The sequence below is a fragment of the Patella vulgata genome, chromosome 2 (assembly GCF_932274485.2).
Source record: "Patella vulgata chromosome 2, xgPatVulg1.2, whole genome shotgun sequence".
NCBI classification, from domain to species: domain Eukaryota; kingdom Metazoa; phylum Mollusca; class Gastropoda; family Patellidae; genus Patella; species Patella vulgata.
Window position 1 is genome coordinate 19,257,782 of NC_065880.2, and position 26,233 is coordinate 19,284,014.

At 31.2% G+C, this 26,233-nt stretch overlaps 1 protein-coding gene across 3 annotated transcripts; it reads left to right on the forward strand.

Annotated features, from left to right (window-relative positions):
• The first annotated feature begins 2,721 nt into the window (after positions 1 to 2,721).
• Positions 2,722 to 25,935, forward strand: LOC126809999 (Golgi-specific brefeldin A-resistance guanine nucleotide exchange factor 1). 3 transcript variants are annotated; one of them, XM_050534883.2, is made up of 38 exons: positions 2,722 to 2,861; positions 3,177 to 3,292; positions 3,773 to 3,839; positions 5,075 to 5,206; positions 5,815 to 5,933; positions 6,652 to 6,760; positions 7,096 to 7,211; positions 7,390 to 7,656; positions 8,870 to 9,040; positions 9,306 to 9,456; positions 9,707 to 9,927; positions 10,274 to 10,372; positions 10,570 to 10,764; positions 11,255 to 11,411; positions 11,840 to 11,965; positions 12,110 to 12,225; positions 12,476 to 12,678; positions 12,981 to 13,104; positions 13,266 to 13,391; positions 13,618 to 13,700; positions 14,353 to 14,416; positions 14,654 to 14,826; positions 14,947 to 15,046; positions 15,329 to 15,505; positions 15,848 to 15,915; positions 16,068 to 16,260; positions 17,078 to 17,193; positions 17,333 to 17,724; positions 18,344 to 18,516; positions 19,041 to 19,260; positions 19,632 to 19,955; positions 20,195 to 20,325; positions 20,454 to 20,555; positions 20,761 to 20,874; positions 21,164 to 21,323; positions 21,499 to 21,630; positions 21,953 to 22,158; positions 24,134 to 25,935. In XM_050534883.2, the coding sequence occupies exons 2-38, from the start codon at positions 3,194 to 3,196 to the stop codon at positions 24,182 to 24,184; spliced, it is 5,577 nt and encodes a 1,858-aa protein (XP_050390840.2). In that variant the 5' UTR covers positions 2,722 to 2,861; positions 3,177 to 3,193; the 3' UTR covers positions 24,185 to 25,935. The 3 variants fall into 3 exon arrangements, with proteins under 3 accessions (XP_050390840.2, XP_050390842.2, XP_050390841.2); XM_050534885.2 differs by having other exon boundaries at positions 21,953 to 22,090; XM_050534884.2 differs by having other exon boundaries at positions 7,096 to 7,205.
• Positions 25,936 to 26,233: the final 298 nt, after the last annotated feature.

Genomic DNA, 26,233 nt, shown 5'->3' on the forward strand with positions numbered 1-26,233 from the left:
GTATTGATTAGGAGAATAATTCCGCAATACATATTATGGGAGGCAACTCCATTTTGTGATGGGGGTTTTAAGTCGAAATTATTGGAGTGGTATTTTTGTTTCCTGTGTTGTATTCGTGAATGTTTTGTGACGTAATTATCCGGTGGTGTTCGGCAGCATGTGAACATTGCACTTAATAGATTTGAATCAAACTGATCCGCAGTAAAGTTTCGCTGATGAAATGGACATATAGTTGATGCGGCGTCAATATTAACTTTTTATTCTCTGTCGATAAAATTCTGAACTTTTTTTAAAAATACTTTTAAAAAACAAACCAATGAAAGCAAACATTTATCGTAGTTACTGTAAATGATAAAGCGCATAGTAAGCGCAAGCATTATAAAATGTGTAAAAAGTAACGTTCAACCCAGACCGGTCTTTTCAATTTGGACTGAACAAGTATTTAAAAGAACCTAACGAATTGAAATTAAAACCAGTGGCTGCCAGGCAGGATACGCCCACATTTTCGAGGGATGGATAGAGAACAAGCTAAAAAGAAAGTGATTTTTCCTACAATCAAGGGCCGTAATTCAGGAAATTACAATTCGATATGCGCAAATATCGAAAGGAACCGAGATCTTTGTGTTATAAACTTACATTTCAAGTTTCAACAAAATCGGATAAAAATTGTGACCTCCATAGGATCCACAACCTTGATATACCATATTTTTACGCTATTTGAGAACGAAGGGCGGCAATTTTGTCTGTCAGTTTGGGGCCGATTTTCACGAAATTCGAACTCAGCCGTCCTTATGGTGTAACGGTGATACAATAATACGTTTTTTTAAATCGGATAAAAATTATGACCTCTATAGGGTCCACAAGCTAAAAACGCGATTTTTCGTACAATCAGGGGTCATAATTCGGGAAGTTAAGGTCCGATATGCGCGAATATCGACAGGAACCGAGATCTTTGGGTTATAAACTTACATTTCAAGTTTCAACAAAATCGGATAAAAATTGTGACCTCTATAGGGTCCACAACCTTGATATACCATATTTTTACGCTATTTGAGAACGAACGGCGGCCATTTTGTCTGTCAATTTTGGGCCGATTTTCACGAAATTCGAACTCAGCCGGCCTTAGGGTGTAACGGTGATATAATAATACGGTTTTTAAAATCGGATGAAAATTGTGACCTCTATAGGGTCCGCAAGCTAAAAACGCGATTTTTCGTACAATCAGGGGCCATAATTCAGGAAGTTACGGTCCGATATGCGCGAATATCGAAAGGAACCGAGATCTTTGGGTTATAAACTTACATTTCAAGTTTCAACAAAATCGGATAAAAATTGTGACCTCTATAGGGTCCATAAGCTAAAAACGTGATTTTTCGTACAAACAGAGGCCATAATCCATGAAGTTTCGATCCGATACATGCCAATTTCGAAAGCCGTCGAGATCTTTTGGGGATAAACCTATATTTCAAGTTTCGTCAAAATCGGAGAAGAATTGTGACCTGTAGAGTGTCCACAAATAAGTGTGGACGGACGGACGGACAGGGGCGACGATAATATACGTCCACATGAAAATGTGGGCGTATAAAAATGAATGTAAATTAGCTGATGATATATACATTCATACTATATTAATATATGTGTTTTCGGCGATTTCGAGTATTCTAAAGGGTATAGGGCCTATAACTCTAATATTATCGACAATAAAGTATTGGCATATTTCAATCAATTTCGATACAGTTATATTACCATGAAAATATGGACACGGTGAACATCTTAAAATCAGTTCCGGGCGTCGGGGTTCTCTATGGTCTCCAGCGCCATTTGAAATGAACAAAAAAATATGCAACAAGTCAATTCGAAAATAATTAAAAATGGCTGATCAACGTACGACAAAAAGATAAACATGTTGATTGGACTAACCAGGCGCAGACGACATTTAAGCAGATGTGTAAAAAGTGACGATTCAATTCGGACTGCTCACGCATTTCATCGAACATAACTGATGGGACATTACAATTTTTTAAAAAATGTAATTTAAATTCTAAATAGTGCTGCACGATATATCGTTGAATCGATGTGCCGCGATTCGCGTACACTGTTTCTGTTGTTTGTATTTTTGTCGCTTCAATCAGTAACCTGTTAATTATCCACGTCACACATGGAGTCCAACCATCGAAACAATTCAATTATAAATTGTTATTTCGACAACTAGTTTCATTATATATAACACTCGTTGTTAAACTAAATCGGGGAGATTTCGATTTGACAGTTTTTACGTGTTTTTGGAACAGGTTTCGAAGTGTTTTGGTTCTGTTATACAAGATATTTTTCGACGTTCCAAAGTAAATGTACGGTGCTAAGATCACCTAAAGATATGGCCTACTAAAGTGACGGCAATGTCTGTATGGCTGCCTGTAGATTCCTTTGGCCAAGCCTAGCAAAATATCGAAACTGTCAACCCCATTTAATATTTTATCAAATGATTTTAGCATGTTGGAATATTTGTGATTATAAATATTAAGATTATCTGAATGAATAAAAAAATGTTAGTGGCAAAGAAATGTCAAGGATTTAACATTAAAATTTGGGTCAATGGGTAGTCATTACTAGTCTGAACCCATCAGCTGTGGGGTGATGTAGTCTTTGTTGTCCAAACAAGAGTTACCGTAAGGGAGAATTACGAGTTATCTCCTCACTTCACGCCATCTAGTGTCTACCACTACACGTCACTTGGAATGATAATCATGATTTTGTGTTGACATCGTTGAGAAACTAATAAATATGTAGCAAATATCTTTCATGCAGACTTTATATAATTAGTAATTCAGACAGGCACTAGGACATAATTTTGTCTTCAAAAGGTATGGTTAATTTTTAGAGGAAACTGTCAAATTTGTGTTTGACATGACATAATTTATTGAATGTCGGCCATGATTTTCAGCATCGTTTTCTCAGCTTGATTATAAAATCCATATATTTTGTCAACATATTATCAGTCATTTTGAACTCGTGAATAACATGATAACAGTGTATGTGTAATTTTTCATTAAAGATTAAAGGAATCTAAAATATTTTCTTATATCAAAGATCTGCATACATCAGATATTTAGAATTGGTTCTTTTCATTTCCATTTATTTGGCCATAACATAACTTGACTTCTTTTTTGCAATTTCAGTTTTGGTACCAACCAAAATGAGTCCTCCAAATCGAATTTATATTGTCCAGGGAGAGATCTCCCTGGTGGTGACAGCTATGAAACGCTCATCCAGGTGGAATTCACATAGTATTGCTGTAAGTATCTTATAGGCCTAGACTATTTTATTTTAAGCTTACCATTAGAAGCCATTTAAACTGAATATGGCAAATATAAACATTACTTATTATAGCTTAGTTATTCTATTCAGATCCATAATTGTTTTTAATACATTATTACTTGTTTAATATAAGCGCTCTTGATCATTTAAGGGTGTGCTAGTTTTGTGTTAATGATATTGTCGACAGTCGTACATAACCAGGAGAAACATTTGATACCAGTGTTGGCTGAGAAAGCTCTTCATGATTTTTCAGCGTGATTTCCCTTGTCAGTAGTGCAGTTGGGGGGAGGGGCAGCTTGTTGCTAGAAAAATTGTCTAGACCATGGAATTCGATGAAGAATTGTTAGGCTAGTTGGTGCTGAAAAATATGACATTGAACCTGTTTCATTTTCATGTCATACAATTGTGGGGATTGGTTTACTCCAAAATACAATTTGTTTATTTATTATTTTTATAGGATGAAGATGGAGATCCTCTGTTGTCTGCCTTTTCACAACTTAAAGAGTTATTAAATAATGCTCATGGTAAGTTATATAATGAATGAAACCTATAATGAATCAATTATAGTCTTCAGATACTGTACAAGGACTTATCAACCAGCAATAGGTTGACATCACCACAAGGCAGCAATTGTATAAACACTCCCTTTTTATATGCCCACATGAAAAGTCTGTGAACACCCTACAGACTACACTTATTATCTGATTGTTTTAAATTGGGTATGTTGTTTACATTAGTGAGAAGCATGTTTAATTTCAGTAATTTTCGTTAATTTCTTCTGGAGTTATGGCCCTTATTTCACTTTGTTGCATTTATATGCATCATTTAGATTAGTGAAACGAGGAAGCCTATTGAATTTCAATAATTTCCATTAATTGTTCTAAAGTTATGGCGCTTGTTTCATTTTATTGCACCTTGTTTACGCCCTAATGACAAAAGTTATCATCCGATCTTTATGGAATTTATATGCATCATTTAGATTAATGAAACGAAGAGCCCTAATGAATTTTCCTAAATTACGTCTAGAGTTATGGCCCTTGTTTCACCTTGTGAACGCTCAAATGCCAAAATTATCATCCAATCTGTTTGAAATTTATATGCATCATTTAGATTAGTGAAACAAAGAAGCCTATTGAATTTCAGCAATTTCAATTAAAGATACTTTATGAGAGATTAGATAAAGAGTTGGCAGTTCTCACTATAATAATTAAAAACTAGATAATGTAAAAGGGAACTTGCTGAAAATTTCAGTCAAATTGATTCACTGTGATTTTAGCAATTGAATTTTCGACATAGCCTTGATCGTCATTACTAAAGTCGGTATGATAAAAAACATAGTCTCGATTATCCATTTCATGATTAAATCCTAAATGAAAGTTGATCAGCAAATCGTATAATAATCCAATAAATATCGCTGGCTAGCATTGACATCGGGAGTTGATTATGGTCTGGATAAGTTAATTAATGTCTAATTTTGACTATGTATATATAACATGTAATTGTCTGCGATATCACTTAGGTGGAAGCAGACGTTAAATAAAGCTATTTCACACACATTACCTACACCTCACTTGCAATCACGGCTACTCAGATAACATTTCAGGCCTTAAGAAAGACCTGTACTAGGCAGATTTAGCTCTTGAAGATTTCTACTACATTATTCTGCCAACTAACATCTAAATGAATACATACCTGGTGGCAGTGGTGTTGCAAATACATTTCTAATTCATGTTAATTACCAGAGGTTTTTCTATTTTAGATTTAGATGAACTAGAACCAAATGCTTTCTTAGGTCCATTCCTTGAGGTGATCAGATCAGAAGATACAACTGGTCCAATAACAGGATTAGCATTGACTTCTGTAAATAAATTCCTCTCATACGGTCTTGTTGGTAAGTAATTAAAATGTTCAATAAAAAATGCATCCTAAAAAACTTAATTATGGTTATCTAGATACTTACAATGCCTATGTGTTTGACTTTGATATCGCCATAAAATTCATTTTGTAATTAAATATACCGTACCAACGAAAAAAAAAAGTTGTCTTTTGACAAACACAGGCAATAGTTTGATATTCAATCAAGTAACAGTGTACAGGAATGATTATGTGTGAATGCTCAATTCTGGGCCAAGACTAAAAGCTTATTACTGTAATAAAAGAGGAATTCATTTTTTCAAGAGAGAACTTTCTTATTTTTGGGATTATTTAATTATTCAATGGATTTTATTAAACGAGAGACAAATTCAAATGTATAAAAACCGGAATTAAGTCGTTTGTTCTTATAGGACAAAAACAGTTTATTTTTTTTGGATGGCTCAGACAGTAGATAGATTTCCATAGTGTATGATATATATAGTTATTAGTCTCAAATTTGGACACACCTTACTGTTCGGTAATATAAAAGTTGACAGTTTGGGATGACTGTTAATGATTTATTTATATTTTGATTTTTATCTTGTTATCTGTGTGTGTTTTAATATAAATATAATTTTTGTACAGATCCCCATTGTGATTTATCACCGGCTGCTATAGAGAATACAGCTGATGCTGTAACACATGCTAGATTTGTTGGTACTGATCCCAATTCAGATGAAGTTGTACTCATGAAAATATTATATGTAAGTTGAAAGTCTTCATTTTATTATCCAAATGTAAACTCGTTAACCACTAACTGAAGCAACCAAAACACATCTGTGTTGCCAGCATCATTAATAGAAATAGTTAATATTCTAGCCTCTCAGAGTATTCAAGTAATTACCGTCACAAACAAGGTCTTTTCTTCGGTAAAAGACACAGGACCTATGAGGTTGCAACTTTTAACTGATGTGATATTGTTGTGTTAGTTATTTATCCTTTGTAAATGTTTAGCCTACAAGCATGTTGTGTAGCTTTAGAAACAAATTATAAAGCTACTGAATGTTCAGTTATGTACATTAATTTTATAATAAAACATTAGTTAAAAGGCATTAAATTTTACATAAACTATTAATTAGACATTTATTAATATGACAAGAACATAATCAACTCTCGGTGCCATTGGCTGTCTCCGATATTAAGTAGATTAGAATGGTTCAATTATTTAATGGTTTATTTTTAAAATTGGTTACAATCAATGCACACATCAATGCAATCGATGTCAAACCATCAAAGGCTAATATCTTCTCTCAGAATAAAGTAATTTGAATGAAATTTTCAATATATTCATTTTGCATTATCTATTTTTTGAACTATTATAACAAGGATGGCTAGCTGTTTATTGGTTACTTTAGTAACTAGCTGTTTATCTAAATCTTACATAATGTATCTTTAAAGAAATAAATATTGTGTATATTTTAGGTATTAAGAACTTTATTACTCTGTCCAGCAGGAATATTGTTAACCAATGAATCAGTGTGTGAAATAATGCAGTCATGTTTTAGAATCTGTTTTGAAATGAGACTCTCAGGTAGGTATTGTATTTCAATCCTGATTTTGTTGTTAAAAAGTAGTCTTATGATAAAAGCCATCTACCGATCCTAATGAATGTTATGGCTTCAAAATTCTTATTGATTTCATGACCGTATCTTTTTCTTGGTTAAAGCTTCGGTCAGCTTCTCAAGAATGTTTCATCTCGTATTTATCCATGTACATTTAGGTCAAGATGTTAACCTTTCAACTATTATTTTGTCGGCTACCGTGAGACTTTTATCAGGTAAATGTATTGCACAGTGTAGATACTTAAACATGAAGATATTGAGAAAGTTTTTGATACAGTTTTTAATTTATAAATATTTTGTTTAGAATTTTTGAGAAAGTCTGCAGAACATACTTTAATGGATATGGTACAGCTTTTATTTACAAGATTACCTGTATTTAAAGAAGATCCTAAATGGAGTGCTACCATGAAAAAGGTACCGGTAAGATGATAAATTTGATACAAAGTTCAGATCCCAAGTCATTTATTATAAAATAAATAATGCTAACTAGTAGTTATGAGCTAGGGTTTTTTTCTGTTTATGTAACTTGCCAAAGCTCAATTTGTTATTTTAGTTTTTATTTAACATACACTTTACCATATTTTTTAAAATGTTTCAGTTAAAGATGCGTGCCGGTAGTGTAGATCCATCAAGGATGGGTAAAAGAAAACGATCACCTAAACCGCGGGTTAAAAGATCACAAGTACCATCCCAAACTGTAGATAGTTCTAAAACCGAGACACTGGTGGAAGAAAGTGGTGAACAGAACTCCGATGGAAGTCAGATTCCTGAATCGACAGGGTTTGAGTATGTTACATCTGATAGAATAGCTACTACACCAGTAGCATCAGATGAGGGTGTTATTGATATAACAAAAAGTTTTCAGGTTCGTATATACACATAATAAGTTGTCATTGGTTAGGCCTAAAAAAATATTTTGGTTATTTTTATACGTCCACATTTAATAGGAACTTCTATTGTCGTCACCTCGGTCTTTTCACATTTTATTGTGAGGCACTGCAGATCATTGAACTTGATGGAATTTTCTGAAACTTGATGAGGGGATGGTTCATCATACCATAAGGAGAAGAACCCTGTCAATATTGATAATATTATCTCTCTTTTATTGTCCCCCGCCTTTCGAAAAAGTTTCATTAGGTGATTGCCTTGATGGATTTTGAAGATGAGCATTTTCTGCTTGGGGTAAGCAGAGATAAGCAATTTGATTGGTTGATTCATTGGAACACGATAACTTTAGTTTTAATTATGGGAGAGTGATGAAACTTGTGTGTAGTTTCATTACATCAATACCTTGACTAAGTTCGATAATGAGCATATTCTGCTTAGGCTAAGTAGCGATAAGCATTTGATTGGTCGAGACTTTGAAATGTAATAACTGCTTTTAATTGATGTAGATGTTCATTAGGTGAATGTCTTGACTGAGTTCATTGGTTGATGCTTTGGGACAAGATAACTTTGATTCTAACTGATGGAGAGTGATGAAACTTAGTGTATAGTTTCCCTACCAGGTACTTCAAAACCTTGACTGAGTTTGAGTTTGATCTTGAACATTTTATGTTTAGACTAAGTATAGATAATCAGTTCAATTGCTCAATAATTTTGAAAAAGATAAATGTGCAATTAATCAATATGAGTCATCTATTTATTTTGGGATTTCGGCGGGGGACATCAGTAACACTGTTGATTTGTTCTTTTGAATCTTGTGGACAAGATACAGGAATTGTTTTGAGTGGGCATGGACGTCTTTAGTACTTTAGGACATATTAGATGGCCCATAAACCCTCTGTTTGATTTTGTTTACTATGGTCAAATGTAAAGTGATAGGGAGGAAAATCTTGCACACGCAATTGCATAATCATCAACTTGTCCTCACATTCTAGTTCTAAACGGCTCTTTTATCTGCACACCAGTGAGTCCCCTTCAAATGCTAGTCAGCACTGAACAGTATGTACCATAGATATCTGGAAATTGGAATAGGACCACAATGGAATTCAGACACAATTTGTGGCCCCTTTCTACAGTGTATTAAATTAAATGAATATAATGATATACTATATATGATAATATATTTTGAGCAGGCAGCAAGTATAGCTGAAGAAGCACAAGATAATCTAGCTGAAACACAAGAAACAGAAAATCGACAGACTGGTGAAGAAATAGATGACAAAGAATCTATGTATATAGATACAGATAAAAAACATGATACACCTATAGTAACATTAACAGCACCACCTGATGATAACTTAAAGGTATGATATTATAACATAATACACCTATAGTAACATTAACAGCACCACCTGATGATAACTTGAAGGTATGATATTATAACATAATACACCCATAGTAACATTAACAGCACCACCTGATGATAACTTGAAGGTATGATATTATAACATGACGCATCTCTTGTTTTATTAATCTATATTAAATGTTTCATTTGCTGAAAAATGTGCTAGAATGACTTTGTTTTGGTAGAAATTTCATTTTCTTTCATTGATAAAATTTATTTTCTAGACGGCATCCAGTGAAACAGAACTGAGTGTAGCATCTGAAAATTTTGATGACAATGAATCAATTAATTCAGTAGATAATTCTGTACATGATGGTGATTTTGTTAATCCAAGAGGTATTAGATTTACACAACCACATTATCATCATAAAGAAGGTAAGTGTCTTTATTTTGCTGCAATTTAACAATTTCCTAATGTGTGAAGTGTAATTTTTAAATACTGTTTGAAAACAAGATTGTCTTGTAGTTACTGGAAGATCTGTTTGTAATGTACCGGTACACTCTTTAGACTTTGACTTGTTTTGTGGTTTATTTTTAAAGATAAAAACATTACTCTATTATCTCCAGATTAACTCCATGGATCATTACGCCAATGTATTTACAAATGTCTTTAATTTTTCTGTAGGGTCTGGTCCATTAATACCATATGGTTTACCATGTGTCCGTGAACTTCTGCGATTTGTTGTATCTTTGTGTAATCCTATCGACCGCCATAATACAGATGTGATGATCCACATGGGTTTAAGTTTATTAACAGTAGCACTAGAAGTAGGAGCTGATCATATTAGTTCCTTTAATTCACTATTATATCTCATTAAAGATGATACTTGTAAAAATCTGTTTATGGTAAGTCACTGAAATTTACAATTACTCCATGTTGATTCTTGATTATACAGGTGTACAGAATTAAAATTTGTTATTTGGAAAAGGTTGAACTTTGCGAAAAGTTTAATTTAAACTCCACATATTTATCTAAAGTATTTCCCATTGAATATCTCATCCTGATGTATTTTAGTTCCATGAAAGATCTTTCCAGATATTTTTCCCATTAAATATCTAATCCTGGTGTATTAAGACTTATGAAATGTGTGTTGTAAACTGAACAGAATAAACCTATTATATCTGAATATATTTATTAAAATGTGTTTGTCCACTTGATTTAATAATATTTTTGTAATTTTTGTGATATTAGATTTTATCAATGGAGAGGCTGTCGTTATTTGCTGCATCTTTACGAGTTTGTTTTCTCCTCTTCGAATCCATGAGAGGTCATCTTAAATTCCAATTAGAGGTAAACAAAAAATGTTTGTTCTTTTTGATAAATGAATTCATATTATTCACTTTGTATAATAAACATAGCCATAGAAAATTTGTATTAATGTAATTTGTTGTGATATGCCAATCGACTGCTCTCATAAATATTCCTTTCAGATTCCATCTTCATTAGCCCGGTTGGTGCACCCCATTTTATTTTCATTTTCCTTTCAGATATTCCTTACAAAATTATGTGATATTATAGTATCGGAGGCTCCTAAAGTGTCCTATGAAACACGAGAAGTGGCATTAGAGTGGTTAGTACAGTTATGGAGAATTCCAGGTCTAGTAACAGAACTGTACCTTAATTATGACTGTGATCTCTATTGCTCAAACCTATTAGATGATATAACCAAATTAATTTCTAAAGTAAGTATTCTTTTATATATATTTATAAGATATTTTCAGTTTTAGACATTTATATTATTTTTACTATTCAACCTCATTGTAATGTTCTCATTAATCAAAGTGATTAGCATGTGCATTATAAGCTCATTAACCATAGCTATACTTATTAATATTATGGTAAAGTGATGTTCCTCATTGTTAAGATCGATTTTAGAGGTAGGCTTTCTCTTGAAACCTTTGAAGTAACTTGACAAGTGAACTTGATGGACCAATGAAAACAATCTCTCTTAATTGCTGTCCAGGTGTGGTATTGATTAATAAACTGATCATGCACTCTGCCATTGCTTTGAGAATATGAGTTATTTGTATTCAAATATATTGTATTTAAATATATCAAAGAATTTAGTGTTATGGTTAATGTCAGATATCATGGTGTAATGATCCATGGTGTTAATCTGGTGATGGGTTACAACTTTAATGTACTGTAATATTATTTGAATTTTTATTTCAGAATGCATTTCCAGTATCCGGTTTATATACAACTCATCTGTTGTCATTAGATGCTCTGTTAACTATGGTAGATAGTATAGAACAACATTGTCATAGTAGAATCATCAGTTCCAATAAAACATTTACTAATAATACAGATAAACCTGATGATACTGATGGTGCGTAAAACTTTTGTTAACGATTGTCAAAATCACTTTAAATTCTGCGAATAATGACTCTACACAATCTGGGCTCCCAGAGAGAAGTTTACTCTTTGTTTCTGTCTGGGGGATCACTCCTGCAATTAATCATCCTGAATTCGGTTTCTAAGCTCCTCCCCCAGTGGCTCCTGATTTGCTGGATGTGTTTGAATGAAGTGCTGCCAATTGCTTGACAATTAGGCATCGGTTCATCGGATGAGTTACATATTAATGATCCTTGGTCTCTACAGATGACAGAAAACATGCACACCAATAACACATTTACTTTAACTGCAGTAGAAAATAATATGACCCATTTGTTTCTCCATATTACAATTTTTAATATTTGAGATTGCAATACATCGCAGTGGAAATGAAGAAATATACCGTTATGTTTGTTATTATAGATAAAACAAATTTCGAAGTTCCTACTAATACAGACAGTGATATTAATAATGATGTTAATCAAACAGGTCCACCATGTACTGGTTATGGTATGGCTCAGTTACTAAGGAAAATAGATATTTTTAAAGGTATTGATATACTCTTTATGGATTACCAAAAAGAAATCAAAAATTATTATTGACACAATCACAAATAGTTTTGATTAAAGATAATTTATATTCATGATTTTATGTATTATTCACGAAAACTTCATTATTTCTTATAATCTGTAGATCAAACGAAACCTAAGGATTCTCGGAAAGGTCCTCAAATTAAACCAAATAGAATGAAGATAGCTCCAAGAATCAACACCTCACAAGAACTGGCAGCTTTAAAACAAAAGAAAAGAGTAAGTTCATACACACAATATTTTGAGATTTGTCAGAATTGTTTAACTAAGTGTAGTATTAAAATTCTTGTTCATCTGTTTTACGCATAGTTATTGTCCTTGAATTCCACCTTTCAAAATTATAGGTATGCCCTTGCTAAATTTCTTTACAAAATAACTTAAATGTATATATCATAAGAGTTATTCATATAAAAGATCACTTTATTATGAATTGATGAGCTCTTTCAGACTTTCTTTAATTTCTTTATAGATTTACCATCTAGGTACAGAACAGTTTAATATAAAGCCATCTAAAGGCATAGCTTATTTACAAGAACAAGGTTTATTAAAGACACCTTTAGATATAGGTGAAATAGTTACCTTCCTTCGCGAGAATCCTAAACTAGATAAAAAGATGATTGGTGAATATATTTGTAATAGAAAGAATGCAGCTGTACTGAAAGCATATGTCAAGTAAGTATATATGGTCATCCAATATGATGCCCACAATAACCTTTGACATCTTTATATATATTCTGCATTTTGTTGTAGAATTTACTGCAAAGTCTGTGACGCATGAGGATTCTTTCTTTTAGTTACAAATTTGTGGTAGTGATGTTCTGAGTAAGATTTGTAATGGTCTGGAATCTTTGCCCAAAAATTCCCACAAGTCTTTTAAATTGTTAACTCTTCATAAACCTACAGATAATACAAATCCTGAAATTGAGTTTCCCCACCTTTCTTCTCATATCGTCTCTACCCTTCTCTCTCCTCAGATCATTTAATTTTGAAGATTTACGAGTAGATGAATCGTTACGTCAATATCTAGAAGCTTTCCGTCTGCCCGGTGAAGCTCCAGTTATTTCGTATCTTATGGAACATTTTGCAGAACATTGGTCGGTATGTTGATTATCTTTTATTATTTTCCCATTTCAATTATCTTATTACATTTTATTTGTGGGAAATTATTGCCATGTAAATTACTGTGTGATATTTTGTAGAATTTACATTTGCCATCAACACCTATTGGTATTAAATGTTTTGAAACCTATTTGTTACAGTTATCAAATGGTGAACCGTTTGCTAATGTTGATTCAGCTTTTACCTTGGCATATGCTATAATTATGTTAAATGTAGATCAACACAATCATAATGTTAAAAAACAGAACACACCTATGGTATTTGCTGTAAGTATGTTTATTGTATTTATTTCCACTTTATCAAACTTCTCTTGTATGTAATACTAACAACCAGAATTCAGTAACTTTATAACAATATTGAAGCTGAATCTGACAGATGGGATAATACTTGCACTAATTTTATTTTGTCATCTTCAACTTAGTAGGCATCAACTAGATTTCAGATCTTTGCACTTTTATTTTTTAATATTGACCAATACTCATGTTATTGTAGGAATTTAAGAAGAATTTATCAAAAACTAATGGTGGGGAAGATTTTGATGAAGATATGTTAGAAGAAATCTATAATGCTATCAGGTAAAAATTTATAAAGTAAGGTAACAATTTGTCATGAGCAAAATGCTAAAATATCTGATAATGATGTTAGATAAACATTAATAATTGTAGGCAGCAAAGCGAATTAGTTTTTGAAAAATAAATTGTGCACCATGTTTCAATTTTTGTCACCATCAGTTGAAAATTTGCTTTTTGTCTTGATGTAATAATTTATAGAAATAACAATTCATACAGAAATATCTATTATAGTGAATCAATGATTATTTTGAGTTTGATTGTGTAGGTGCGTCATGGCAGAAAAATAAGGTTGTCTTTTTAATGTCTATGAAAATAGTTTTTTATTTATATACTCATAAAGTAATAGGTAATAGTAATTAATTACTTTCAGTGTAATGGATAATGGTAATTATTTACATTGCTAAAAATGAGAAAGTAATTGTAATGATTACATTTAAAAATAATGGTAATGTGATTCATTACATTGGCAATGTAATGGCCCCAGCCCTGACTAAATAAGAAGACAAATTCAACTGTCCACTATGTGATGATGATGCTATTTAACATTACTAAATACTTTTTATGAATATTACTGTTACCTGTAAATAGAAATTTAATAGTAATGAAGATTCTAGATAAACTTTAGATATATGTGTATTATGTTTGTATATTATAGAAATGATGAGATTGTAATGCCATCAGAACATACAGGTTTAGTGAAAGAAAATTATTATTGGAAGGTAAAAAATTTTAGCACTGTGAACCCATATGTATGTATATTAGTTACCAAAACCTTGGCTCACATTGAGATGTGTATACTCACATTGAGATGTGTATACAATCAAAAAGTACAATTTAAATCATTACTTATTCTTTAGGGTGTGTACTACAACAAATTGTCTTTAGGTCTCTAAATTTAAAAAAGGTGTGGTAAAGGTAATTCTCACATTTGAAAGTCTCTCGATGTCTCTTTCCAGCAATCTTTACGAAGAGGTGCTACTAAAGAAGGTGTATTTTTACATGCACCTACAGGCATGTTAGATCATGAAATATTTTCATTAATATGGGGACCAACAGTTGCTGCTCTGTCATTTGTGTTTGATAAAAGTGGAGATGAAGCTATAATAAACAGAGCTATATCTGGCTTTAGGTGAGATTTTTTTTGAAAAGTTGAAAATTGTCAAGAAATGTTTGTCAATTAAATATTAATTGTTCTGAAATATCAGAATTTTAAATTGACTTTATATATTATTTTTTTTTTTTTTTACAGAAAATGTGCAATGATTTCAGCTCATTATGGTATCAGTGATGTATTTGATAATTTAGGAATATCTTTGTGTAAATTTACAACATTATTAAGCTCGGCTGAGGTGAGTTAAAAAAAAATAATAGGTTTGTAATGAAAAGTATTTTGAATATAGTAATAGAAATTTAATAATTCAGATAGTTAAGATATTCTGAATTATCATTTGTTGTCTATGATAATACATGTCACCAAGCTATAGTAAGATATTAAAACAATGTGACATTTTCACAATTAGATGTGTTTCTATTCATTGCTTTTATGAACATAGTAAAGTATATGTGCAGATTTATGCTTTACAACATTATTTCTCATGATGAATATATATCAAAATATTTTATTAACATAGGCTCCAGAAAATATTCCTACATCGTTTGGTAGTAATTTTAAGGCTCAGTTAGCTGCTAGAACTGTATTTGCACTGGCTCATAGGCATGGTGATATATTACGTGAAGGCTGGAAGAATATAGTAGATTGTATGTTACAGTTATATAGAGCTAAATTATTACCACAGAGTATGATAGAGGTAAGAATATAGTGGATATTTCAATTATATAGAGCGTAATAACCATTACAATTATGTAGAGGTGAATAACCATTACAATTATGTAGAGCTGAATAACCATTACAGTTTCATGTGTATAATAATTCTTGAATAAAGATTGATTGTTCCTATTGGAATTTGGTGTTTATGGGAGGCAAAATGGAGCTTATATGCTATTCACTGCAAACTGAAATATGAAATAAAGATTAATGATGAACAGACGCAAAAACTGTTAGGTTTAAGAAAAGGTATTGACCTTCGTGAGTGCCTAATATATAATGTTAATGAATTTTAGATTTTCATCATTATGTATGATAATTTTAGGTAGAAGATTTTGCGGATGCGTCTGGTAAAATATGTATAGTTAGAGAAGATAATACAGCCAACCAAAGGTATATCATCAACTTATTCCTCAAACAGATGATTATTTAGATGAATATTAGTAGACATTAGTATAAATTAAAAAAATTGCAGTTGAGTATCCAATAATGAAATAAATGTTCATTGAAGTTTAATAAAATTATGTTGATATATTGTGTTTCAGGTCTGATGCTGGTGTATTTAGTAGCTTCTATTCATACTTTTCGTTGTCTGAATCTTCCAATCAGAAAGGTCCAACACCAGAAGAACAAGATGCCGCAAAACAAGCACAGCAATGTATAGAAGCTTGTCATCTAGATATGTTGATTATGGACAGTAAATTCCTAAGAGAGGAATCCTTACAAGAACTGGTGAAGGTATATATTCTATGAATATTATTCTGGAGTTTTTTTATTTTAATGACTATTATTTTATATAGGGTGGAATTGTTCTGTACTAACTGGGCGATATCTCTGGAAACATATCTCAATATTTTCTGATAATATCGCAATATAATAACTATATCGCAATATTTTATTAAATGTCAATTTCAGTTTATCACCTTTTAAATGTAAATAAACATGCTTAAAAATTTGGACATACCCCCAGAGTATTCACTTGACACTTTGTATTCAATATTATTAAAATTTTGTCATAAATACAGACAAAATTTTCAAACAAATTTAATGAGCAAGTTAAAACATAGATCTATATAAAGAGTAACAAACGGTAAGTACACGAAACTAAAACAATAAACAAATACAATTATTAACAATAGCCACAAAGAATTGCTAAAAATGTTGGTCTATGTTGTTGTTTATTACTATTTTAATTTCCAATTAATTAATTACATTTCATTTAAATTAAGAATATTTATATATGAAGGAGGCATAAAAAAGTAAAAAACATAAAAAAGGTTGTGTTCTTTCACCGTGCATGGGTACGGATGGATGCTATTCATTTACCCTATTCATTTACTCTTACAATAATGAATACTAATACTAATATTTTTCTGAAGACAGTATTTTTGACAAATTTTTCTTTCTGTGACGGTTTTATACCGAGAAACCCAAATATCACCCAGCTCTACTAAATCTGTCTTATTCCTGTTTTAAAATTCATTGACTGTAGATATTGTTTTAGGTAGCAATAAGTGCAATTATGGATAATACAACTATATTATTATAATTACAGGCTTTAATAGTAGCATGTCAAGGTAATGAAGATCAGGCAGCTTTAACTGGTCATTATGATGAAGATGCTTCCGTGTTTTTTTTAGAGCTTCTAATAAAAACAGTTTTACAGAACAGGTACTTATTTTATTCTCCTGTACATATATAAATTATCTAATATCTTCGTCATTATATTTACATTATTAAAAGATCTGTTAGTAAAGCCAGATAAAGACTTTAAATGGCCTTATCAGTTATGTGTGTTTTTATTTTACAGAGATAGAGTGAACCTTATATGGCAGGCTGTACGAGATCATCTGTGGAATATAATTGTGAATGCGAATGAACATTCATTTCTTGTGGAACGTGCAGTTGTAGGCTTGTTAAGATTAGCTATTAGATTGTTAAGACGAGAAGAAGTGGCATCAGAGGTTTTAACCTCACTCGGGATGTTGTTAATGATGAAGCCAGAAGTAATTCACAATATTAGTTGTCAAATAGCGTTTGGTTTACATGATTTATTACGGACTAATGCAGCTAATATACACTCTAGTCATGACTGGTATACGTTATTTATGACATTAGAAGTTGTAGGCGCTGGTGCTAATCCTCCACCATTAATGCAGGTTCGCTCTGGTATCAATGTTAGAGAATCATTGTATGATGCTGGTATGTATTGTTTGTTATTTATTATTTTTCTATTGTGAAGATGAATTGAACATAAAAAAGGTCAAATTCTCTCAGAAACAACTCATGTGAAAACACATTATTATAGTAAGCATTGCTGGGAAATTTAAAATCTGGTTGTCAAAGAAAATAAAAAGTCAAATTATTTTTTGGGCAGTGAAAAATTGAACAGTGACATTTTTAAAGGGACAGTCTCAGAAATGGTCACATTTGCATAACTTATTTAAAGAATTTCATTCTTCAGTTGTACAAGTTACTTGATGATTGTGACTATAATTTTGCAAGGTATAACATCATTATCTAGGCATTTGGGGATCACATGGGAATTGAAACTATTTATTTGTCTGAAAACGTATCACAGTTAGTTGCACTGGATTTCGATAAGTCTTCCTCTCCAAATAAACAGTTTTATTCACTAAAATATATCTGGTATTGTTCCATTTATCTGTGATGGACTCCAATATTTTCCATTGGATCCCACAGGTATCTTTAACATTCAAGTCGTTATTGTAGCACAGTAAGACCCCCACCCTATCTATGGTTTGCCCCTGACTGGGTAATATCCTATTCCAAATTCTATTACATGTTTTTGATTTTACAGGTGCTCAGAGTGATAGTGAAGTACAGTGTAATAATGGCCATAATGAAACTAATGATAGAGGTTATACATCAGATGGTGAGTTATATGAAACGCAGAATAAAAGAGTTGGTTCTTCTTCACCAGAATTACAACTACAACTTAGACCTGTACCAGATAATGGTAGTTGGCTTTTGGTATGTATAAAGAAGTCTCAGTTTTCACTAGTCTTTCAGAATAACACATATGCAGATCAAAGTCCAAAATGTGAAGAAATAGCTTAATCAAAAAAAAGTTTCAGCACAAAATATGGAACCATAACTTTCAAAATCATATTAGTCTCTAGGAAACGACAAAAAAAAAAAAATAAACAGATAGCTATAATTTTTCATTGGATTTGGGAATGCGTCAAGTTGTAGACAGGGTTTATACAGGCACATTTTGCTAGTTAAGTAGACGAGCGAAGCTTAGACCCTGTTGGTTTCTAGGGACAAAAATAAATTTTCTGGTTGCACCTGATCTAATTATATCTTTTACTTTTTAACACTTAGTCTTTTCAAAGTATTTTAATATGATATGAAGGATATTTACTGAGACTTATTGGTTGTCAAAGAATCAAGGGTAAGCCTAAAATCAAGAATTGTGGCCTTGTTAAGAACACCATATATGTTTTCTAATAATGCAGAAAAGTTAAATTATGTGTTTTATGGGTTTTTTTTAGGTAAATAAAGAAGACCCACCATCAGGAGCTCAACTGAAGAAATTAAACCAGTTTTCCATAGACCTCAATGAAACTCTCCATTATTGTGACAGTAAAGCATTATTAAAGTCTTCAGAAACTCTTTCCTTTCTGGTGCGTGATGCAGCTCATATAACTCCTCATAATTTTGAGAGCTGTGTACATGCTATTAGAGCATTTGTTGAGGCCAGTTTAAATGGAGGTAAGATGTGATGATATTCAGTTCTTGACCTTAAGTTTTATACAACAGAAGGGCAAATACCAATGAATTTTGCTTGATTGCCAGGCAGCCTAGGAAAGTGGCTGAGGAATCTGCCAATCATTAATGTCAAACCTTGATATTAAACATTTAATAGTTTAGAATTGTAAAATAACAGTTAGCCAACACTGTAACAGTATTACCTGGTAAATTGTTGTTAATATTTGGAGCTCGACTTTTCTTTCTTTAGCAGTCAAATAAAAATATATTCAGTAAAAGGTTTTTGAAATCTAACTGTGAACTAACTTTATTACTAATATTGTTGTATTTGATTTGTGATACTAGATGTAGATGAATTATTTATTGTATTTTAGGACATTTGAAAACACCAACCCGGCAAGTACAGAAGGAAAAGAAAGCTCATCATAAATTAAGTCGTTCCAAAAAAGATCACAATAAAATGAAGAAATCAATGTCATCACCAGGTGTATCATTAGTTGGTAATTCTGATGATGAAGGTGAAGGAGAGGGAAGTTCTGTAGGACTACCATCTTTATCGATACAATTATTAGACTTGATGCATACATTACATACACGGGCAGCTTCCATATTTAGTTCATGGGCAGAAGAAGATAGTGCACGAATAGATGCTGGTACAAGTTCATTGTGGGCTAAATGCTGGTGTCCTTTATTACAAGGTAATTGTGTTTCTAATACCTCTTTGATATATGTCTCCATTAAGGTGTCTTGTGTTCTGTACATGATACGCTGATCCTTAATAGATTTTTAAATGAAAACATTCTCCATACTTGTATGTCAGTAAAACTATTCAATCTGATAGATTTATTACTATAGTTGTAAGTAGAGCTAAGTAACTCCACCCTTCAACAAGTCCTATTCTGTATTATAACTTGTGTTTAATTTTACATGTTTTAAGGTATAGCACGATTGTGTTGTGATTCAAGAAAACAAGTAAGAAGTCAAGCCTTAACTTATTTACAACGAGCTCTATTAGTTCATGATCTACAGACATTGTCAGCTGTAGAATGGGAAGCTTGCTTTAATAAGGTTAGTTATTTTTAAAATAGTTTATCTAATTAAATAACTTCTATACGCAGTAGTCTGTCTTAAGTCAATTTGATGATTCATTATCATATACAGATTGTTTTTATTCATAATGATTAATTTGTCTCTAGGTATTGTTTCCATTATTGACAAAACTGTTAGAAAATATTAACCCACAAGATCCTAGTGGTATGGAAGAAACTAGAATGAGAGCTTCTACTCTTCTTTGTAAGGTAAGTTGTAATATTAATTGTATATTAATTGTAACTAAAGGAATATATTATATTCATACATAAAGCCCACTTGCAGATCATGGTATATTATGTAAATGTTCTATAAACTATTTTAATGATCATCAGTTAATCAATCATCATACTCCTGTACAAGAGATAAATAATTTGTAATTTATTGTTTGATAACATCTAGGTGTTTTTTCAGGTTTTCTTACAACATCTAAGTCCACTCTTATCACTGACAACATTTACAGCTCTATGGTTAACTATACTAGACTTCAATGAGAAATATATGCATGTTGATCGTAGTGATCTATTGGTAAGTTTTTATATATATATACCAGAAAGATGCCAAACTGTATTAGAAACTCTGTGATTTAGTAATGCAGGGTCAAGAATAACCAGTATTATTATTTCTTAGGATGCCGGCAAAGAGACAAGAATAAGTCATTGTGTGGGGTATAATGAAAGAACTATCTTAAAGTCTTGAAACAAAAGTAGTAAACAGCTGTGAACTACTATATATTACACATTTCTGATATCCTTCTTCTCTTGTATTAAATAGTATGTGATATAAGATAAATACTGTAATCATTTATATTATTTAGTCAGAAGCTATTCCTGAATCATTAAAGAACATGTTATTAGTGATGGAAACAGCCAGTATATTTCACACACCCGATGGCGTGGAAACAAACTTGTGGAGACTTACATGGGATAAGATTGATACATTTTTACCTCATTTAAAAGAAGAGCTTTTCAAGCCAGGTAAATAATTTTTGCCATTGTTATGGAAGGTTGTTTTATAGTCTTATACAACAATATTAAATTAATCATGTATCGATATATAGAGACGTTGTCATTTACTTAAAATATTCATTTGTACTTTGTCATATTGTTGAGTTATTAGGATTTAATATCTTATTTATAAACAATGTTGTAGAACCGAAGACAAAAGATATGGAACGTACAGAAACGAGCAGTAATAATAATAGTAGTGTAAATAAATCTAGTACAGTAGAAAAGCAACAGCCATTACCAGATGTACCACTAGAAGGTATTACAGTTATAAAAGGTGAATATAATCAGTAATTTGTTTTTTAAGTTGCATTTTTCTCGATAATCCTATAGGAAAAAATTGATTTACTTTTTGTTGTCATAAAAGTTACATCTTCCATTTACTGTAAAGGAAAGAGGAGAGTCTGTTTTTTGTTTTAAACATTGATTTGGGAACTAGTTAGCTGAAATATAAGTTTATGGGCACATGTGTGGTATATGTGCAAATCAGGGTGAACCTAGGAATGGTTTGAAATAAATGAACCTGAACAAAGGGTATGTACTCCTAAAAATATGGATTTCTGATTGATAGACATATAGGATTTATATTTGAATTACAGATGAAGGTTCTCAGTCACCAGCTAGAGCCAGTAGTCCACTCATGTCACAAGAACCAACGACTGGATCAGCTTATATATTACATCCACCTTTACCAACAGTTACATCTATAGGTGTTCCTAAAACAACAATTAATAGTAGTAAGCACCCTCCCATACTATTAACACGTGATGTCATGTCATCTTCTGCTAATTATATAACACCACAAGTGAGTACAATCAGATACTGAGGTTCTGTTAATTATACCCTAAAATAAGATAAAAAAAAAAATCTTCTTACAATGGTCATTAAGAATAACATTTTTATTTCAACATTAGGTCTACTGTGTTACAATTAATGTTTCTAAGCAATAAACACATTGAAGTGTTTAGTTTACCATTTTGAGTCTAAATGATTTCTATCAACAAGCCAATAATAAAGGAGATTCATGTTACTTTGCATGATCTAAAACATTACTATGGTAACTCAGAATATATTCTATTGAAATATCTAACAAGCATGAGATATTGTAATTTTTCTGAAGTAAAATAATTTTTACAGACCTCATACATGTATGTACGACTACTTACTTGGATGGTTATTTATAGTATTGCAAATTAATGTTCTGTGCTTTTGGTGTTCTGTAGTTTCATTGTATACTTATTGTCCTCCGCTTTTTGAAACAAAAGAACTCTGCTTTTAATTGAGGTAGAATATTCTAACTTTGTATAGATGTTCATTTATATGTATGTCTTGGCTAAGTTCGATGATGATCACTTTCTGGTTAGGCAATTTGGTTTGTCAATGCTTTGGAACATAGCTTTGATCTTGAGTGATGAAACTTGGTCTATAGTTTCATTACATGTATATCAACACCTTGACTTAGTTCAGTGGTGAGCATTTTCTGATTAGGCTAAACTAAAGATAAGCAATTTGATTTTTCAGTGATTTTGAATAAAATAATTCTGATTCTCCTAAGTGAGAGTGATGAAACTTGACTAAGTTTGATAATGAGCATTTTCTATTTATTTTGGAATTAAGGCGGGGAACATCAGCCTTACTGTTGATTTGTTGTTCTTACATTTCCTCTAATAACTACAAGTTTTCAGTACTAACTCACTAATTTATTTAGTAATACTTTACTCTATTTATTTCCTAATCTGTAATCAGTTTGTTCGAACCAACAATTATTTATTTCATTGCATTTTATGTTGATCTGTTTTCGGGATAACAGTCTGTTGTAGATATTATGTCTTGAGATAAAGCCAGAGTTTAGATATAACCGATTTTGTGTTCTATTGTCAACAGAGTAAGCCGCATAACTAAAATTAGTAAACAAGATGACCATTACCTGTTGCTAATTGAAATAGTAAATTGGATCAGAACTTTATTTTGAAAAGGTTGAGAGAATACCCTTCAAAACGTCACCTAAATAAATCAGGAATTGTTCTTCCATAAGTATGTGTTATAGTATAATTCAAGAGATTTAACTAATTTAAGGCTTGTTTTCTATATACCCTGTGTATTGTATAAATGTATCTAATCTTTATTGTAATTTCTGTATAATTGCATAGATGTAGTAGTAACATTCATTAATGTAATAAAATTCAATTATTATTCTACTACCATAACTAGATATTTTGATTTTCTATTGTAATTCATGCCAGTGTGAGAAATGTATTATACTTTCAGTCCTTCACTAACTTTTTGATTGTCATCTAATTTGTTATTTGTGCATCAATGATCATCATTTCAGGAATTTATTATCCATTGCAAATTACAATATTGTGAAAGTTGAATCTCTAAAACAAATAGCAGTTCAAAAATTGAACTGAACTTTGGAAAATTTTGGCATCCTCTGCAGATAATATAAACAGGATATGGTTAAAACAAGCCAGTATTTTCATTAAATTCTTTCTATAGACCTGTTTTTAATTCAATTGAATCGAAGCCGAGATATTATCTACCATTGATATATTGATGTTAAATAATCAATTTGAGTACATTTTAGCATGGAATTAAGCTCTAAAAAAATATTGTTCAAAATATGCAAATGATGATCAGCAGTTTTAACTCTAATTACATTATACACCATTGTAATATTAGTACACCTTTGGGTTTTGAATTGTCAAGAATCAAGAAAAAAAAGATTCTCTTATATTAATTATTTTGAGAAAAAAAATGATCTTTGATTTTATTTTCAGATGAACCTGGAGAAACCAGCCCCAGTGCTAGTGATAGAAAATCCCCAGTAAGTGGAATAACTAAACCAGCTTCTATAATACATACAATATAATAAAATTGCAGTGCAAATCTTACACCAAAAAAGAAAGATTGAAATTCCCTGAAGGTCATGTCAACTGAACTCAACTTGATTTTTAAAAAAGATACATGTTTTAATTATAGTCAACAGGTACAATAATTATGCAAATATATTGGGTAGCTATAATAATAATGTGTATATATATATATAAGAATGAAATCTGTACATATTTCTATATATGTTAAATATATTACTACAGCAAATATTATATATGTATAAAACACCTTAAATTTCATCTCATTTTTATGCATATTACAATATCCACATTTTTGCCAAAATATATTCTTTTAGTGTACTATATTTTTGGTGTACGAGAAGTAGCTTTTTTACTAAAAAAATAAATAAATATTAACTTCCAACTTCTTTTAAGAAAATCAGAATTTCATTGATTTATCCTTCTTTTTGATGCAATCACTGGTAGAGCTTTTACCACAAACACTCAGTCAATTCTGATGCAACAAGTTTTTGGATACCTCCCCACCCCTCAAAAAATGAACAAAAAATGAACATAGCTTATGGGCTGTATTGATAATTCATTTTTCAATCGGTCAGCTAAAGATATTGTGTTGTGTTTTCTTTTTTCTGGTTAATTCTGTATTTTAGGTTTAATTACATATTTAAGTGCATCTATGAATTGTTTGCTAAAATATTTTATGTCATGTAAGTATCAAATGTTATTTATTCATTGTCTACATAGTACATATATGTATGTGAAGTGCTAGTTGATGTGTAATAATAAAATTCAATATTAAGTGTGATACAGTATCTTAATACCTATTTAGTCATTATTTAAGTGTATATATTAATTAAATTGTTAATTATTTATAATACTATTTTAATAATAATTAAAAATTTTATTAACATAATAGATGTATGCTTAATGTTGGAATATTCTGACCATTGGGACTGTGAATATGTAAAGGGTATATCTAAATTACAAGCAGAAAAATCTGATAATTTGATGGGGCTTCTTTGTGTATTTGTGTTTACTCTACATACACTGAAAATGATGAAATGAGAACTCTTTTATTTTTCCCTGCATTTCAAACAAAGCAGGGAATTATTAAAATGGGTCCATCTGTCTCTGCATCACATTTTTTGGAACACAATAATTGAGGTACAATGTTCAATCTTGGTGATTCAATTTGATTGATTTTGTGATACTTTTGAACACACTGACTTTGATTCTAAGTGAATGCTGGATTTGCAACGAATAACTATCATCTATTTATTTGGAACTGGTGCCAATGATTTGATTTTGCTGTACTTTAGAACAAATCAGATTAGACATCAGAAAAAATTGAGGTGTCAAGCGTATTTGAAAGAATTTTTCACAAAAGTAGAAGCTTTTTTAATGTCATAACTAGATTACATTTTTTTCTAAGTAAAGCTTGAATCACCCTCTCAATGTATAACATCAGAAATAATGTTCAACTTTCTCTGTGCCAGATATATATTGTTTTTGATATATTATTTAAAATATAAGTTAATGTATATTAAGAGTATCTTTTTATGTAAATAAAAAATATATATGACCTTGGTTGTACAGTTATGTGAAATACAGATTTATTTTAAATGTAAATATATATAGTCATAGTCAAACTCAACTTTTATTGTACAGTGCACATATAAAAGCAATCTATTGTTGGTAAATGTGTCAAATAAATTGTTTCATAAACTTCTCATGTAGAGTCATTTTGTGTATTTAATCACAACACACATTCTTAGAAAATACTGACCTGGGGCTGGTTGTTCAAAACTATTTTTATACGCCCACATTGGTAGTCATATATTGTCGTCGCCCTTGTCCGTCCGATAATTACTGCCGAAGTTATGGCCCTTGATCACTTTGTAAAATCTTGTGGACGCTCTAGAGGCTAAAGTTAATATCCAATTGACTTTAGATTTATACAGTGTTTAAAGTCATCAGACGAGGAAGCCTTTTGATTTTATATTTATACACCGTGTTTACGCCTAAATA

Bases quoted from the DNA above. Each gene is read 5' to 3' on its own strand.
- LOC126809999 (XM_050534883.2), top strand. From the start codon at position 3,194: ATGAGTCCTCCAAATCGAATTTATATTGTCCAGGGAGAGATCTCCCTG. The intron at 6,761-7,095 runs GTAGGTATTGTA...TATTTTGTTTAG, and splicing joins TTTTGAAATGAGACTCTCAG to AATTTTTGAGAAAGTCTGCA. The intron at 15,916-16,067 runs GTATATCATCAA...ATTGTGTTTCAG, and splicing joins GATAATACAGCCAACCAAAG to GTCTGATGCTGGTGTATTTA.